Source organism: Miniopterus schreibersii, assembly GCF_964146895.1.
Source record: "Miniopterus schreibersii genome assembly, chromosome: 12".
Lineage (NCBI taxonomy): Eukaryota > Metazoa > Chordata > Mammalia > Chiroptera > Miniopteridae > Miniopterus > Miniopterus schreibersii.
In genome coordinates, this window is record NC_138112.1 from 17,072,092 (window position 1) to 17,087,622 (window position 15,531).

At 37.3% G+C, this 15,531-nt stretch overlaps 1 protein-coding gene across 1 annotated transcript in view; it reads right to left on the reverse strand.

Annotated features, from left to right (window-relative positions):
- ARHGAP42 (Rho GTPase activating protein 42) overlaps positions 1-15,531 on the reverse strand; it is a 221,783-nt gene that overhangs the window by 44,574 nt on the left and 161,678 nt on the right. Inside the window, exons 6-7 of the mRNA XM_081155734.1 lie at positions 9,062-9,172; positions 1,377-1,481 (exon numbers count right to left, since the gene is read on the reverse strand). Coding sequence (XP_081011860.1) covers positions 1,377-1,481; positions 9,062-9,172 — 216 coding nt within the window. The remainder of the gene's footprint in view (positions 1-1,376; positions 1,482-9,061; positions 9,173-15,531) is intronic.

The following is a 15,531-nucleotide window of genomic DNA, read 5'->3' on the forward strand; positions in this document are numbered from 1 at the left end:
CTTTAGTGAAACTATTGTGTGTTTTTCTTCGAATCTCTCAGTCTCAATCACTGTATGTGTGTGTGTTATATATTTCTTCCCATTTCCTACTCTAACATTATTACTTAGTGGCCAACTTTAACATTTAAAAATATGTAATATTTATTAAACAGAATTTTATAATGACTAATACCTAAGGTAAAAAAGCAGATACACAGGGACTTATATTTCTTTTGGAAGATAAAAATAAACTGAATTCACATATTTTTATATATGTAGTACTTATTTTAAAAAAAGTTCATTGCCCTTATTCCAAACACTTTTAAAGAAACATCGCCGCTTAGCTTGATTTCCAGAAGTCCTAACATAGTTATCAAGAGGTCAGCATATAAATTAACTCATAAAAATGAATAGGTTTCCAAGTTCTAACTTCTACTGCAAGAAATAGTTTACTCACGTTACAGCAAGTTTGAACTGAATTTTCTTAACTGCCATTTTTGCTACTTTTCTCTTTCAATGTAAGGATCAGAAACTTTTCTTATTCCTTACCTGTTGTCAAATCCTAGGAATCTTAAGATAATCACATTTAATATAGAGATTAATCATAAAAATACTTTAACTGTAATAATTTTCTCTTTTAATATTTACTGAAAAAGCCCAAATGCATTCCATATTGAAAAACAATGGATTGAATTGCATATGAAATCGATTTTGCAAGAAAATCTAGGTTAAATAAAAAGCTAAAACTCAAAGCACAAGTAAAATAAACCTAATCCAATTAGATATCGCTCATGGGACCCTACAACTCCATAGCTCTATTTATTGGACATCTTCGCAATGGCACAAATCAGATAAACAGTGAAAGCCAAACTTTTTATTGAAAATTAAGTGAGATCATTCCAAATTATTTTGGCTACAGAGTACTAGACTGGGTTTTAGAAATATGTTCAAATTTATTTCTTGAAAATAATAAATATCAGATATATTCTATGCAAGCACCAAAGTGCAACCTTTACTTCATAAATACAGAAATCCTGCCCTCTCAGAGAATAAAACTTACCTAAGGTCACCCAGTTAAGTAGCGAGAACACTGGGTAAAGGCAAAAGTTTACAAACTTCCAGGTGTCTATATCTCAGCGGTATTTATTTTTGTGACATTTTCTAGTATACATTTTTCTTACATTAAGATTGGCACCTTCCTGGTGTACTTTCAACCAGCAGTAAAAAAGCAAAACACTTTAAAATAAATGAATAATGTGGCTTTTCTAAATTAGTGAGGTTTTACTGTACTTAGATGGGTTTTGGAAAGACTGCACGGTTTGGCCTGGTTATAACTTAGTTGCACTATGATCGTCTGCTTCCCTAAGGAGGCGGTGAGAACAGGTACACAGTCTTACATTCTGCAAGTTGAACTGCAGCTGTTGTTTATATGGTGCAAATTCCTGGGCGAGTTCATATCCCTCGTGGTAAAAAGTAAACAAGCCCTGAAGGAACGACAAAAGCTGCAAAAATAAAAGAGATAAAAAAGAAACTATGAAAATGTGTTTTAAAAACACAATCATCAAATATAATGAACTGGGGAAATGACATTTCATTCTAATTGCTCATCTAATGAATTTTCAGTCTCTTTGGCAAAGCTGGCACCGAAATTATGGATATGAAACAGAAACCACAAAAGTGAATTTTTAATTCCTTTTCAGTAGACAGTGATTTAATTTTTGAGTCTTGTCATGGACAGCTGCCATGTTACCTACTCAAATATTCACATATATTGACTATGGAGGAGAGACCGTTAATGAGATAAAGACCAGAGAGATGCAGGTCCTACTCTGAAAGAGCCTCTGACCCAAACAAGGAGATAAAGCCTGCAGCTGTGAGGAAGACTAAACCAGTAAGTTACAGACAAGAGGTGCCCAACCGAAGGAATTTGGGTTTGGCCGGATGAAATTAAGGAAAATATCACAAGGTGGCAGTGCTGACTTAGATATCAAACAGACATTTTCACAAGGAATGGGATGACAGCAAACCTGCAAGAGCTGAGCAAAATACAGGGAGACAGAGATCTTTCATATAAAAGTTAAAGTAAAATCCTCTTTAGAAAACCACCATGTCTAATGATCCTCGGCGTCTCATGCACTTATTTACTATGTTCCTATTCATGCAGTAAGAGTGGCTCTCCAAGCAGGTACAGGACGACAACTGCTGATAGGTTATAACTGGGGAAAAAAATTTTTTTTTCATTTAATTCACTGCGATTTTCCCCCACAGACTTTGTCCACCAATTCAATATCTTCTTCAACCTCTTCGAACAATAAAATTAAAAATATTTTTGAAGCACTGGCCAGGTAGCTCAGTTGGTTAGATCATCCTGATGCTCCCAGGTTTTGGGTTTGACCCTCTTTGGTCAGGGCACATGCAAGACGCAACCAATGAATGCATAAATATGTGAGACAACGAGTCGATATTCCTCTCTCTCTCTCACAAGTAAATACATAAATTTTAAAAATATTTTTGAGAAGTGGCTAATGATTTTCTGATTCAAATAGTGTAATAATGTCTGTAAACTATTCTTTTAAATTACGGAAGAAACCATTTGAAACCATTTACATCTGGGGAAGCAAGGGCATCGACTGGTATGTGTGTTCTGATTTCTGACAGATAAGTATTGGCTCTATCTGAAAACTATCTAATACTTGCTTCTTGTAACAAGTCAACTTACAACATTATGTTCATTTCAAAAAGCATTCAAATTGGTTTAAAGTTGTTATATTTTAAAAACTGTGCATCTCTTGTTTAATAGTTCCTGACAATGTGTCAAAATATATCATATGTCAATTTTAGAATTATTTTACACTGTCAATTTTTACATCAACTGAAAATTAACAAAACTAAACAGTTAATAGATTATCCTTTACTAGAGATGCTATGATATTTCTCAAATTAACCAGTAACTTAAAATATATAATCTGTACATATTGTGGCCCAATTAAAGAGAACTGTAGCTTATAAAATGAGATTAGAAAATACCTTTTATCAGTTGGGGCTTGGGTATGTAGATTTAGAGGTTTTCAGAGACAAAATAAGAAAATACTTTTTAAGTATAAAGAAAACATTGGTGTTTGAAATATTGGAATAATAGGTCATGAAGTTGTTAAAAGGAGCACTGTTTCATGTTTTAGAATTAGTCCAGATTTAAACTGTCTTATGAACTGAATGCAATACAAGGAAGATACAATTATAATATTATCCTAAGGACAAAGAATTCAATTAAACTTATAAAAAAAGACACTTTAAGAATATTTGCAATAAATCTTCTTATAGAGCACCCAATTCCCTGAGATCCACCTAAATAAATAACTCTTTTGGCATCTTCTAACAGAATTCAGATGCACTGAAGTAGCAGACAAATATGTTTTCATCTCACAATACAGGCAGAGCACCCACTAGGGAATGTACAATTCCTAGGAAGGTACAGAAAAATTATATTCCTTCTGTTTCACATCTACTTTGGAAACAGGTTTTGGGAAAGTATAATAAAGACAGCATGCATGAAATAACTGCCTCTGGATGGAAGCAAAATGAAACTTCTTTTATGTCTGAACATATACTAGTTCATTTTATCCACAACAAATTCCATGATGCTAAATTAAGGGAGCTTAACAAGATGGCCTGAATTTTTAAGAACTGCATTTCCCACATGTCATTTTCTTTGTTCAATCTGCCTGAGCAGGTAGAGTGGTGTGGAAAAAGACTACTATGTCTCAGCTTACCTTAAATTAATGCTGACCTTTAATATAATAACAACTACAAACTACTAGATAGATTAGGTTTTAATATTAAGAAAGCAGGCCACTTACCATCAGGAAAGTCATAGAGCACTTATTATTCCCAAGGATTTTAGAATCAAATTACATTTTGTCACTCCAATAACCTGACCAAATGTGCAAATTGATACTGCATTACATAGATAAGTAATCATTTTTAAAAAAACCATTACAACTCAGCAAAGGAACAAATATTCACAATTTCCCAGCCCATTAATCACCAGGTTTCAAGCCTTAAGGAATCACAGTTCCCAGAGATACTGTGAATGGCAGAGAAAAGTGAGAAAAGTGAGAAAAGGGGTTGGGCTAGCATGGGAGCCAGAGGAAGAAACCCCAAAGCGGTTGATGCAGTAATTCCAGATGACTGTTGCCCAAACAGAGCAGAATAAGTGGGATGTAAAGGCTCTTATACTGATGTGATTCATTCCCCATCTCCTAAGAAATTAATCACTGAAAATCCTAACAAATCCACTAAAAAAAAAAATTAAAAAATACTAGAACTAATAAAAAAGCTCAGCAAGGTTGCAGGATACAAAATCAATATATACAAAAATCAATTGTATTTCTATACACTTGCAATGAGCAACCTGAAAATGCAATTTAAACACAATTCCATTCACAATAGCTTCAAAAAGAAAAAAAAAACTTAGGAATAAATTCTTTAAAAAGTACAAAATTTATAATCTGAAAAGTACAAAACATGAGAAATTAAAGAAGGTCTATATAAAAGGAAACTATGTCCTGTTCATAGATTGGAAGACAATACTGTTAAGAAGGCAGCACTCCCCGAACTGATGTGCGGACGCGATGAAATCCCTGTAAGAAGCCCAGCTGACTTCTTTAAAATGATGGACAAGCTGAGTCTAAAATTCATATGGAATAGCAATTGGAGTCAAAATAATCTTGAAAAAGATGACAAAGTAGCCCCACACGTCTTGATTTCAGAACTTAATACAATGCAATAGTAATCAACAGTGTGATGCTAGCTCAATGACAGTCCTATAAAACAATGAAAGAGAATTGAAAGAGTCTAGCAATAAACCCATATATCTATGGTCAACTCATTTTCAATGAGGGTTCCAAGACAATAAAATAAATAAAGAATAATCTTTTCAACCACTGAATAGATTCATGTAAAAGAATGAAGTTGGACGCCTACTTCACACCACTGACAAAAATTAACTAAAAATGGGTGCATTGTGTGACATGAGAATTACATACCAATAAGATTGTTTTTAAATAAAATAGAAATAAACACTTCCCATACACAGAGCATCAGAATGCACTAAAAGAAATAAAAATCTTATGGAGCCCTCTACCTTTGGCCGCTGAAACCCCTAAGAAAGGAAAGTAGGGCAAAGGCAAGGCATCAATTCTCACAAGTGTCGGGCCTGTGAGTTAAGCCTGTTAGTCTGTGCTGTTCTTTACTCTGGAGAAAACTTAAGAGATAAATATCTTAGAGGATAGCCTCAAAATGACTATGAAGCACTTTAACTCTAATACACAGATGTTCTGAGAAGTTTATTGAGTGGAAATGTGTGTGTATCAAAACCTAATAAAAAAAACTTCATGCACCATAATACACTTCTGATAGATGAAGGCTCAACGCTCTTATGGAAGCTGCTCATGTTGAGGTAACTTCTCAAGCTTTCTTCCCTGATTCCTCAAAATTCTCATAAACTCCAGGCAACTCTGAGAAGTAACAGGATGGTACAATGAAGTCAGGAGGTGATGTTTTTCCTCTCTGATCTCTCTGCCCCCGCTACAGGCCTGAATTCATATATCCTGTTGGCAAATCTGCGCATAGGAGGTCTAGCATTGTTCAACAGAAACGTCACGTGAACCTCAAATGGGAAATTTAAAATGTCCCAGTGGCCACATTTTAAAAAAATTTAAACCACATGAAATTAATTTTATTTAATACGAGATGTCCAAAATACTATTATTTCAACATGTAATCAATATAAAAGAGGCCTTAATGAGATAACTTCTTCTTGTACTAAACCTTTGCAATCTAACAGTATTCACACTTAACAGTGCATCTTAATCTAGACAAGCCTCACTTCTTTTTTTTCCTTTTTAAAAACTCTATTGACTCGCAGTGGGGAGGGAGAAACATCAATCTGTTGTTCCATTTATTTATGTATTCACTGGTTGATTCTTGTAGTAGGTGCCCTGACCAGAGATCCAATCCACAACCTTGGCATATTAGGTTGACTCTCTAACCGACTGAGCTACTTGGCCAGGGCCCAGCCTCATTTCAAATGCTCTATAACATACATGGATAGTTGCTACCATACTTCATAGTGCAGGTCTAGAGATTACCAGACAGCTACAACTACTTTCTATATAAAATGTGATAAACTGGAAGAAAAGATTGTCATTAAAATTATATAGTTAAATTGAGTTTCAAAAGCTAATTTACTGTATACTTTAAAAATAATACAGCTTATTATTTAAAAATATGTACCTGTACCCTTTTCCCCATGTTTTAGCATTTTCCCCAAGCTTTTTCTTGAAATAATGACCCTGTAGGAATATTTATTTCTAATACCACCTAAATATTCTGTACATGTTTTATCATAAGTAGTGGGATCTTGATATTAATTGAAACAATGTAAAATATCTCAAAAAATCATCATAAAGAATGTGTTTAACACGAATCACCAGGACTATTTATATTATCTACTTCACATCTTACCATCTCGAGATAAGTCACATCCCTAGGGTATTTTGCTTTACTCTAATACTTGTTAAATAAATCTGGGCTAAACTAGAATAGACTGCTAGATTTCTGCAATATGAAACAGTGGTGCAACAGGAATTGGATTTCTGCAGAATAAAAACTGCAAAAGTATTACAGTATCCTCATATGTTTTTATATTCATCGCTCCTGGGAGCTTTGTTTTTGAAATTTTAAAAACTTTTTTCCTCCCAATTAATTTGTAAATGCATAACCTAAAGAGCAAATGCCCAGGTTTCACTGCTCCCATTCTACTCTACTCATTATTGAAATGGAAATTAAGTAAAACCCCACAGAAGAGACTCCGTGGCTAGAAATAAAAATGAGACTAAACTGACAGTACTATTTGGTTTGGCCAGACATTCTAATAGGAAAAATACAGCAGCCAAGAAAATAGTTTGGAAGAAAGACAGATTTAAACATCGATTATAACTGTGGTGTCACAAGAAAGGCATGTGTTACAAAGACTTTTCAAACCATTCCAGTTTGGGATTCGGTAGAGAGAAGAAACACATTTCAACTGAAGGACAGTTTCCACTTTGCTACATGTATTATCCCAGAAATTTATAAATTCTTATCATTCCTTCTGTCACCTGTGAGCAAATGATTTTACAGTCCTCTCCTTATAGACCTGATGTCATATGACAGAATGGTCTAGCTAACTGTCCCCAGACAGGATGGGCCATGAAAAGAGGCTTGGGAAAATGGGCTCTCTGCGTGCCCCTCAGAAGCGGGAGAGGTATTCCAGATGTTCAAGGATTATTACAGGTGTAAAAGTATCATTCCAGGTGTGAGGGAGAACAGTGCAGGAATGGGAACAGGGAAGGAAGAAGTAGGAAGGCAAACTGTCAGAACTAATGGGGGTACTTGAACAGCTGACTGTCAAGAAGAGCTAAAATTCAGAAATCCCAAGAGGTTTGCCCTCAGGAGGAAGTCTCCCAGTGAGGAGAGAAGCTTCCAAAACCCTGGTGGGATTTGGAGGCAGAACCTGGTCCATGAGAAGGGGAGTAGTAATGCTAAGTACTGGTTATCTCCCCAGATTAGGGGTTAGTAGGCTGACCAGCTTAACCATGAACCCTGGATGAGCTTCAGAAGGCCAACTAAAAAAAGTTTCATCAGGTCCTCATCACATCTCCTAAACAGAGGTCACCAATTCACTGCAAGGGGTTTAAGGACTGAGCTGTTTGACAAACAGAGATTGAAGTGAAAGCTGCTATCCCCAAAAAAAGGTAAAAGTTAATTCCCTGAGCCTGCGTGTGTGGCTTCAGTCCCTTGAATCCCTCTGGCTGAAGGGCTGGTCCGAGAAACCTGCCCCGGGCCCAGTTATAGGAGGGAGTCGGGTGGCTCCCGCTGAAGGGGGCAGTGAAGCGGAGGTGCTGAGCCAGGCAAGGGCCCAAGACCCTGCCCGGCCTCCGCTCTGTCTCAGTTTCCATCATCTTTAGGGAATCACAGAAGGGACTCCATCAGGAAATAAATTTTGGCAAAAATATTATAAAATGTGTTTTTCTTTCCCTTTACCATCATCACTTCCACCAAAATAGGAAGAGGGTATTTTCTTATTATAAATAGATTTTTTACAAACTAATATAGGCAGAAAAGTACGGCTTAAATTACATATCTGATTACTTACATATTTCACTATCAGCATCCTCCCATCTCACGGGACTGAGCACCATATTCTAGCAGAAGACTCTTTTGACCACAGAACTTACCTGTATTCAGCACAGGTGATGCCCCATGAATATGCCTATGTAGCCAATACTGTAACATATCAGGGACTCACTTGGGAAGAAAATGCCAAGAAAATGAAGTAAGCCTATAAAGACCAGCCACCTGTTCTTTTCTGTAATGCGGTTTACACTGGGGAATCCATTACTTTTTACACCGAGTTAGGAAAATAAATGACTTCATTGGAAAGTCAGACAGGTCCCAGCCTTGCAAGGAAGTGGGGTGGAACAAAGGGAGAAATGCAGCCTCGTTTCCTCGCTTCCCCTGAAGCTTTGGGAAATGGGTCACTGTCGTGGTGACGTGTGCTTGCTTAGGTATGTGTCATATACACCCTTTTATTTTTAATTTTTCAAATCAGTAGCGTATTTTTAGAGTAGTTTCAGATTTACAGAAAAATGGAGTAGAAATTAGAGTTCCCAGATACTCCCTTAGCCCCACCCACACGCAGGTTTCCCTGTTATTGCCCTCCTGTGTTAGTGAGGAACATGTTACAAATGATAATCCAGCACCGATACATCATTATTCATGGAAGTCCACAGTTTACATTAGGATTCACTCTGTGTTGTACAGTCTATGGGGTTTCACAATGAATGACATGTGTCCAACATGTCAGTATCATACACAACAGTTTTACTGCCCTAGAAGTGCCCTGTGCTCCACCTATTTGCCCCCCAACTCCTCCCTCCCTTTTTATTTTTAAAAATCATAATTTTCAACAGAAAAACACTTTTTTTTTCCCCCATGGGATATACCAGACTCACTATTTTATGGGGAAATTAAAACTTACCGGTTCAACAAACTCAAACTTCTTTTTTTCTTGAACTTCTTGAATTTTAAAGACATATTCTAGTGACGCTTCGTAGAAGTTCTGATGTTCTCGGTCAAGTTGTGTATCTGCCTAAAGAGCATAAAAAGGCAAATCGTGACACAGGGAGTAATAACTGACGGTTCTATGTCAGAGAGGGGCTCAAACCCTGTTCTATTCTGAAATCTTTGTTAAAAATTAAGCCCTGCCAAGAGTTTTAATATAGCAATTATTATTATGTCCCAGGAATACAGAGAATAGCAAAACAGTCCTTGCCCAAAAGAGCTTATAGTATATGGGGTAGGAGGGAAAAAAGACACAGAATAAGCATACAACAGAGGTATATAAATGTATTTGAAAAATCTACGGGATTACAGAAAAAGACACAAGTTCTAGGAGAAAATGGTTATGGTTTCAGTTGAATTTTTTAAAATGTTTTTATTGATTTCAGAGAGAGGAAGAGAGAGAGAGAAACATCAACTGGCTGCTCCTGCACGCCCCCTACCGGGGACTGAGCCAGCAGCCCGGGCATGTGCCCTGACCGGGAATGGAACCTGCAACCTCCTGGTGCATGGGTCGACGCTCAACCGACTGAGCCACACCAGATAGGCTGAGTTGAATTTTAAAATGAACAACCGGCAGTGAGTTGTCAAAGATTAAAAAAAAAAGAGTTACTCCCATAAAAAAGCAAAGAGGCATGAAAGAGTTTGTCAAAAGGGTAAATAAGTGGAGGGAAGGAGGGAGAAGTCAGGTCAACATCACACTGTAAAAGATCTTGAGCACTGCATAGCAAATTTGGATTTTTCCTACAGAAGAATTATCTTGGAATATCAACCAGAGAGCCACATCATTAGGCAACGCCCTAGAAAGATAATACTGGTAGCAGAGCCAAAAAATGTCCATGGTTCTAACCTAATGATTTCATGCTCCATCAATGCTATGCGCATTTATTCCACACGACCACAGGAAGGTTCTATTGATAAAGTGTGGGAAAAGTGCTAGTGAGATAATTTCATTTTCTTTTTGACATTGCCTCTCTCCCCTCTTCTGTGCCCACTACCATGCTCGGATGCCCTCTTTTAAACAGATTTCAATTTAACAGAGAGGCATGTGCTGGCCGGTGTGGCTCAGTTGGTTGGAGTGTCGTCACGTGTACAGGAAGGCCATGGGTTCGATTCCCAGTCAGGCCACATATCTAGGTTTTAGATTCAATCCCTGGTCAGGGCACATAGAGGAGGCAAGTGATTGACGTATTTCTCTCACACTGATCTCTCTCTCTCTCTCTCTTTCTCTCTCCCCGCTCTCTTTCCCCCTCTCTAAAAAAATCAATTCAAAAAACAACAGAGGCATGATTTTACTTTTCTTGCCCAGTTACACACTCCTCGCTGCCAGCTAAGATTACTAAAAGAAGATGAAAAAAAAAAGGGGGGGGCCTCTCTGGAATACAGAGTTATCTGCCAACAACAATTTGGGAATAGAATATGGCTTTGAGCCATTTTACAATGATAATTTCACAAACAGAAGCTTGAAAAAAAGATAAAATTAGGGTTTGCTGGCTTGGACATCACAGCATCTTAAAACTGCATTTGAAATGCCTTTAAAAATGATTCTATATACTTACTATGCATTTATTCATGTAATTAAAAATAACCCAATATTATAAGCAACTCAATAGGGACTTTTTAAAGTTGAGAGTTCCAAGTTTGTAAACTAATACATGAAAAGAACGTATAAATCAGGTAGGAAATGCAAACCAGAAGCTTCCAAGCTCCCAAAGATAATTTCTAAACAAGAGAAAATAATCATGTCAACACAAAGGCCATCAGCATTCTACACAAATCATGCATTTTCTTCCCACTGCTTGCAAGGCTACACTATTTATAGAAGGAATGGTAAGGAGGTATAGTTAGTGGTATGCTAATAAATGTTTAGCAGCTGGCTCTTGAGGGGGGAAGCCGGATTTGCAGAATTGGCTGGTTTCTGTGGTGTAAATATTCCCCAAACAGCCAGTTCCAAACCACAAGCCCACATCAGTGAATGAAGGAGTTAGAAAGAGATGAGAGAGCTTTCTTTCTGAGAGAGAGCTCGGAGATAATATTTTATTCCACAAGTTACTTCTGGTTTTATTTACTTTAAAAGATAACGTCATTGATTGTGTTGACTAGAGCATGGGAACAAGCTAAAATGTTGAGCCATCTTTATAACGTACACGATTACTTCTGGTCAACAAAGCTGTGCAGAAAAGAGCACAGCAGGCTATCCACTGAGAGGCCTGCTTACGAGGCGTTTGGTTGCATCTGGGAATGTTGATTTTGGGAGAGTTCCCACCACTCTAATTGATAAGAGCAGTTCACTACGCCAAAACTATTTGTGCAAACAATATGGTTTATTTTGAACACCTGCTTTCCTTCTGGGATTCTGGAATTTGGGCACATGACAAGCAGAAGGTGCCTATGTGACCACCTCCCAGTAAAAACCATGGACATTCAGTCTATAATGAGTTTCTAATAGACATTCCACATTCCACCCACCCTACACCCCCCCCCCAATAACTTATTGGGAGAATTAGTTGCGTACTGTGTGTCTTCACTGGGAAAAGACTCTTGGAAGCTTATGCCTTGCTTACCCAAGACTTCACCCTAAGCATCCTTTGCTGATTTTTCTTTATACCTTTTCACTACAATAAACCACCAAATCTGGGAGTGTTAAGTGATTTCCTCAGAAACTTATTTGCCATGCCCAATCCCTTCTCATCAATGGGGTGCAGGGACACACAGAAGAATAAAAGAGAAACGATGATTCTTACCATTGCCAGTGATAGATATTTCCCATCACCTCCAATCTGAAAGAATTCACTAGACTAAATCTGCTTTAAATTCCCATCGCCTCTAATCTAGATGAATTCGATATACCAAGCCTGCTTTGAAAAGCCATCTATAACGTACAGTGCTTTAAAAATACAACAGTTTAGTTTCTTTTTAGTACAAGATTTTTTTTTCTGAAAGACATTCTTTACTTGCGATGAATCCCATTAGTACTTAAACTCCTATAGTGTGGTTCACGGGCAGGGAGTTGCTTATATACCCACTAGCAAGCGTTGCTGTGTATTTTGTACTGCGTAAGTAGGATAACCATGTAATTTAGTCCGAACTTTTTAAACTGAAAGGGAGCACCAGTAACAATTATGCCAGAACAACAGGTATAAACTTTTGTTTACATGACAAAGAGGACTGTAAAGTCATCCTAGTAAAAAACCAAGTTAATTACATAAGAAAAGCATATAGTTCTGCAGAAGCCTAAGTTATTCCCCTCTAACAATAAGCTATCTCAATTCAAAATAGAGAAAAAAACCCTCATTCCCAGAGGGAAAAAAAAGATTTAAGCTGGACTGAAGAATCGGGAGGTTTAGAGCAGGTGGAAATAAAAGAGTCTGAGTTGAGGGAACAGAATCCAGAAAAGTCATGTTTTGGCAGATCAAAAGGTTTTGTCTGAAACAGCCAGAAATGAGAGTTAAGGCAGAAAAGAGAATGGGTACAAACTTCATCCCATCGACACTGCAAAAGCCTGAGGAAGGTGCTGACAAGGTCAAAGCAGAATTTCGAGAAGATTAACGTGAGGGAGGGAGAGAATCAAGGTACTGACTCTGGGGTCGCCGGGGCCCGTGAATGCCAGGCGGCCTCTCCCTCAGGAAGCGGGAAGGTGTTTGGGGCATCTCAGTGAGACACAGAAGCTGAAGGACCTGAGAAACAAGGGTGTGGGTGTCAGAAACAAGGGCAAAGAAGTCAAAGGTAATTTTGATAAGAGAAATGCCAGCATGAACAGAATTAAAGAAGCAGGAGCCAATCTGAGAAAACACTGATGCATGAGATTTGAACGGGCCGCTAAGGAGTGGTTCAGGTCTCGGCAGCGGGCAGGTGTGATGAAACCATGACCTGAGACGCTCGTCGGGCTGGTACAGACAGTATGGAAATAGGAGAGGCATCGGGGACGCAAACTTAAGATAAGAATGAAGCTGTAAGAGTAGGGACTAAGGGATTCCTTCATCGAGGAGGCAGGGATAAGAGAGAGGAACCTGTTCAAAGCGTATTTAGCAATGCGTGCAAACCTAAGAGCTGGGTTTTCAGAAGGATTTCTTTTCTCCTAATTATAAAAATATTATGCATTCACTATATAAGTTTATTTATTACTCATTACCATAACGGAGAAATCTAAAAATAAGAACTGCATTCCCACTGTTAATAATTTGATGTGTGACACACACACACACACACACACACACACACACACACAGTTACTTTAATCAAACCTGATTAATACTGTGCATACATTCCAGTTTAAACTTTGTTTTTCCACTTAACCTAATGAATATTTCCGAATGTCTTTAAACAATTGTTCCCAATAAAATTTTTCACAGTCATATCACATTTCATTTTTCATTAAGCTGTATGTGTATATTTACCCCAATCATTCTTTTATGCCATTTCAGATGTTTCTAAATTTTTGCATTGCAACAGTTACGTTGCATCAACACCACAATTTATTTTTATGCTCATTCCTGACTATTTCTCTTGGGTAAATTCCTGTCAACAGAAATCATTTCAACTATCTTATACATTTCAAATTTGTTGAAGTATGTCATCAAATTTACCCCAAGAATGATTGAAAGATTCTGTTTCTACCAGAGAAGCAAAAATGTGCTCAGTTTCCCATATTATCACTAACAGTGGATATCTTTTCATAAATGAAACTAACATTCTTCTGCTATTATTAAACTGCATTGTATTTGAATACATGTGACACTGAAACTTAACAATATTCACTCCGGTTTATATTTCTTCTTTGATGAAATGACCATTCATATTCTTAGCCCACTGCTTCAACTGAAGACTACCTTTATCACGCTGATTTGCAAACGCATCTTGTGTATAAGTAATGGTAACCCTATGTCATATGCTCTATAAATTCCCTGACACTTTGCCTTTTTATTTGACTTAATGTCTTATGAAATAGACATTTTTATGCATTCTGATCTTTTCACATTTCCTTTATGATCTCTTCCTCTTATTTTATGTTTCAAAATTACCCATTCACATATTAAATATAACTTCTTTTCATGTACTGTAAAGTCTATAATTTTGACAAGTCAGTTTCCAATTCTGTTTATTCCAGTGATCCATCTGATGATGGTCTTGGAGCTTTATCAACACAAGCTGAACCCTGGTTCAGTCCTGGAAATGGGCAGCCACTGATTTTCCATGATCAAAATGAACAAGGAGTCAGATGAGAAGGCACAGAGTGGGTTTTTCTGAGAGCAATGTAATAAGTATGGTGCTGACAGAAGGACAAGAGATGCTCTAGAAAGGAACAGATGACTTTTAGTGCCATGTTACAAAACTAAATACACGTGTGAAGTCTCCCTATAAGAGACTTGATTACTGGAAGTGTCGAGAGAAAAAAAACCCAAGCCACATTTTTCCTTGACTACATTATGTGCTCTGAGTTGCTGCTATGACACAACTGTGTTGTGTTGTGGGGCTGTGCCTCCTGGAAAAGAAATACGTGCATGTGTGTGGGTACATGTGTGGAGTGGGGCAAGTGGAGGTTGTTGTTAACCATGTTACAGGTTTTCCCAGCCTCCAACTAAATAGAGAACCAGAATGGATATTTTATTCTACCACAGCCTAAAGGACTGAGGGCCACTAACAAGCACAGTATTAAATGTTGAGCTAGGTTGTCAGGGAAAATTAAAGCATAGCCTCTAGAGGACATTAAATTGGAATCAAGTTAGCACTTGCTTGATGATTTAAGCAATATCCTGTAAAAGAGTGGCCTTGCATATTCACAAGAACCTGGTGAACCTATAACCCTTTGGAGATGCTAAAAACCATCCTTGATTTCGAGGCAATTTTTAAAATGGCACCTGGCCACGGCACTTGGCACAGCATATGGTATACGGGTGGTAATTACAGAAGCGTTTCTACACATTACTTCACCTAAATACTGCAGTCTTTCTTGGGTTTATTCTAGTGCAATGTTTAGAGAAATGTGAGCACTGAAAAAATTTGAAACAGATGAATATAATATTAAATTTGTATGGAAGTACAAAAAATCCCAGACAGTCAAAGCAATCTTGAGAAAGACCAAAACTGAAGGTATCATGTTCCCAATTTTCAAATTATATTACAAAGCTATAGTATATAAAACAGTATGGTATTGTCATAAAAACAGACAAACAGACCAATGGAACAGAACAGAGATCCCAGAAACAAACCCATGCATAAGTGGTCAATAAATTTATGAAAAAGGAGCCAAGAATATACACTGTGGAAAGAACAATCTCATCAATGAATAGTGTTGGGAAAGTTGGACAGCCAGATGCAAAAGAGTGAAACTCAACCACTATCTTATACCATATCAAAAATTAACTCAAATAAATTAAAGACTTGAACATA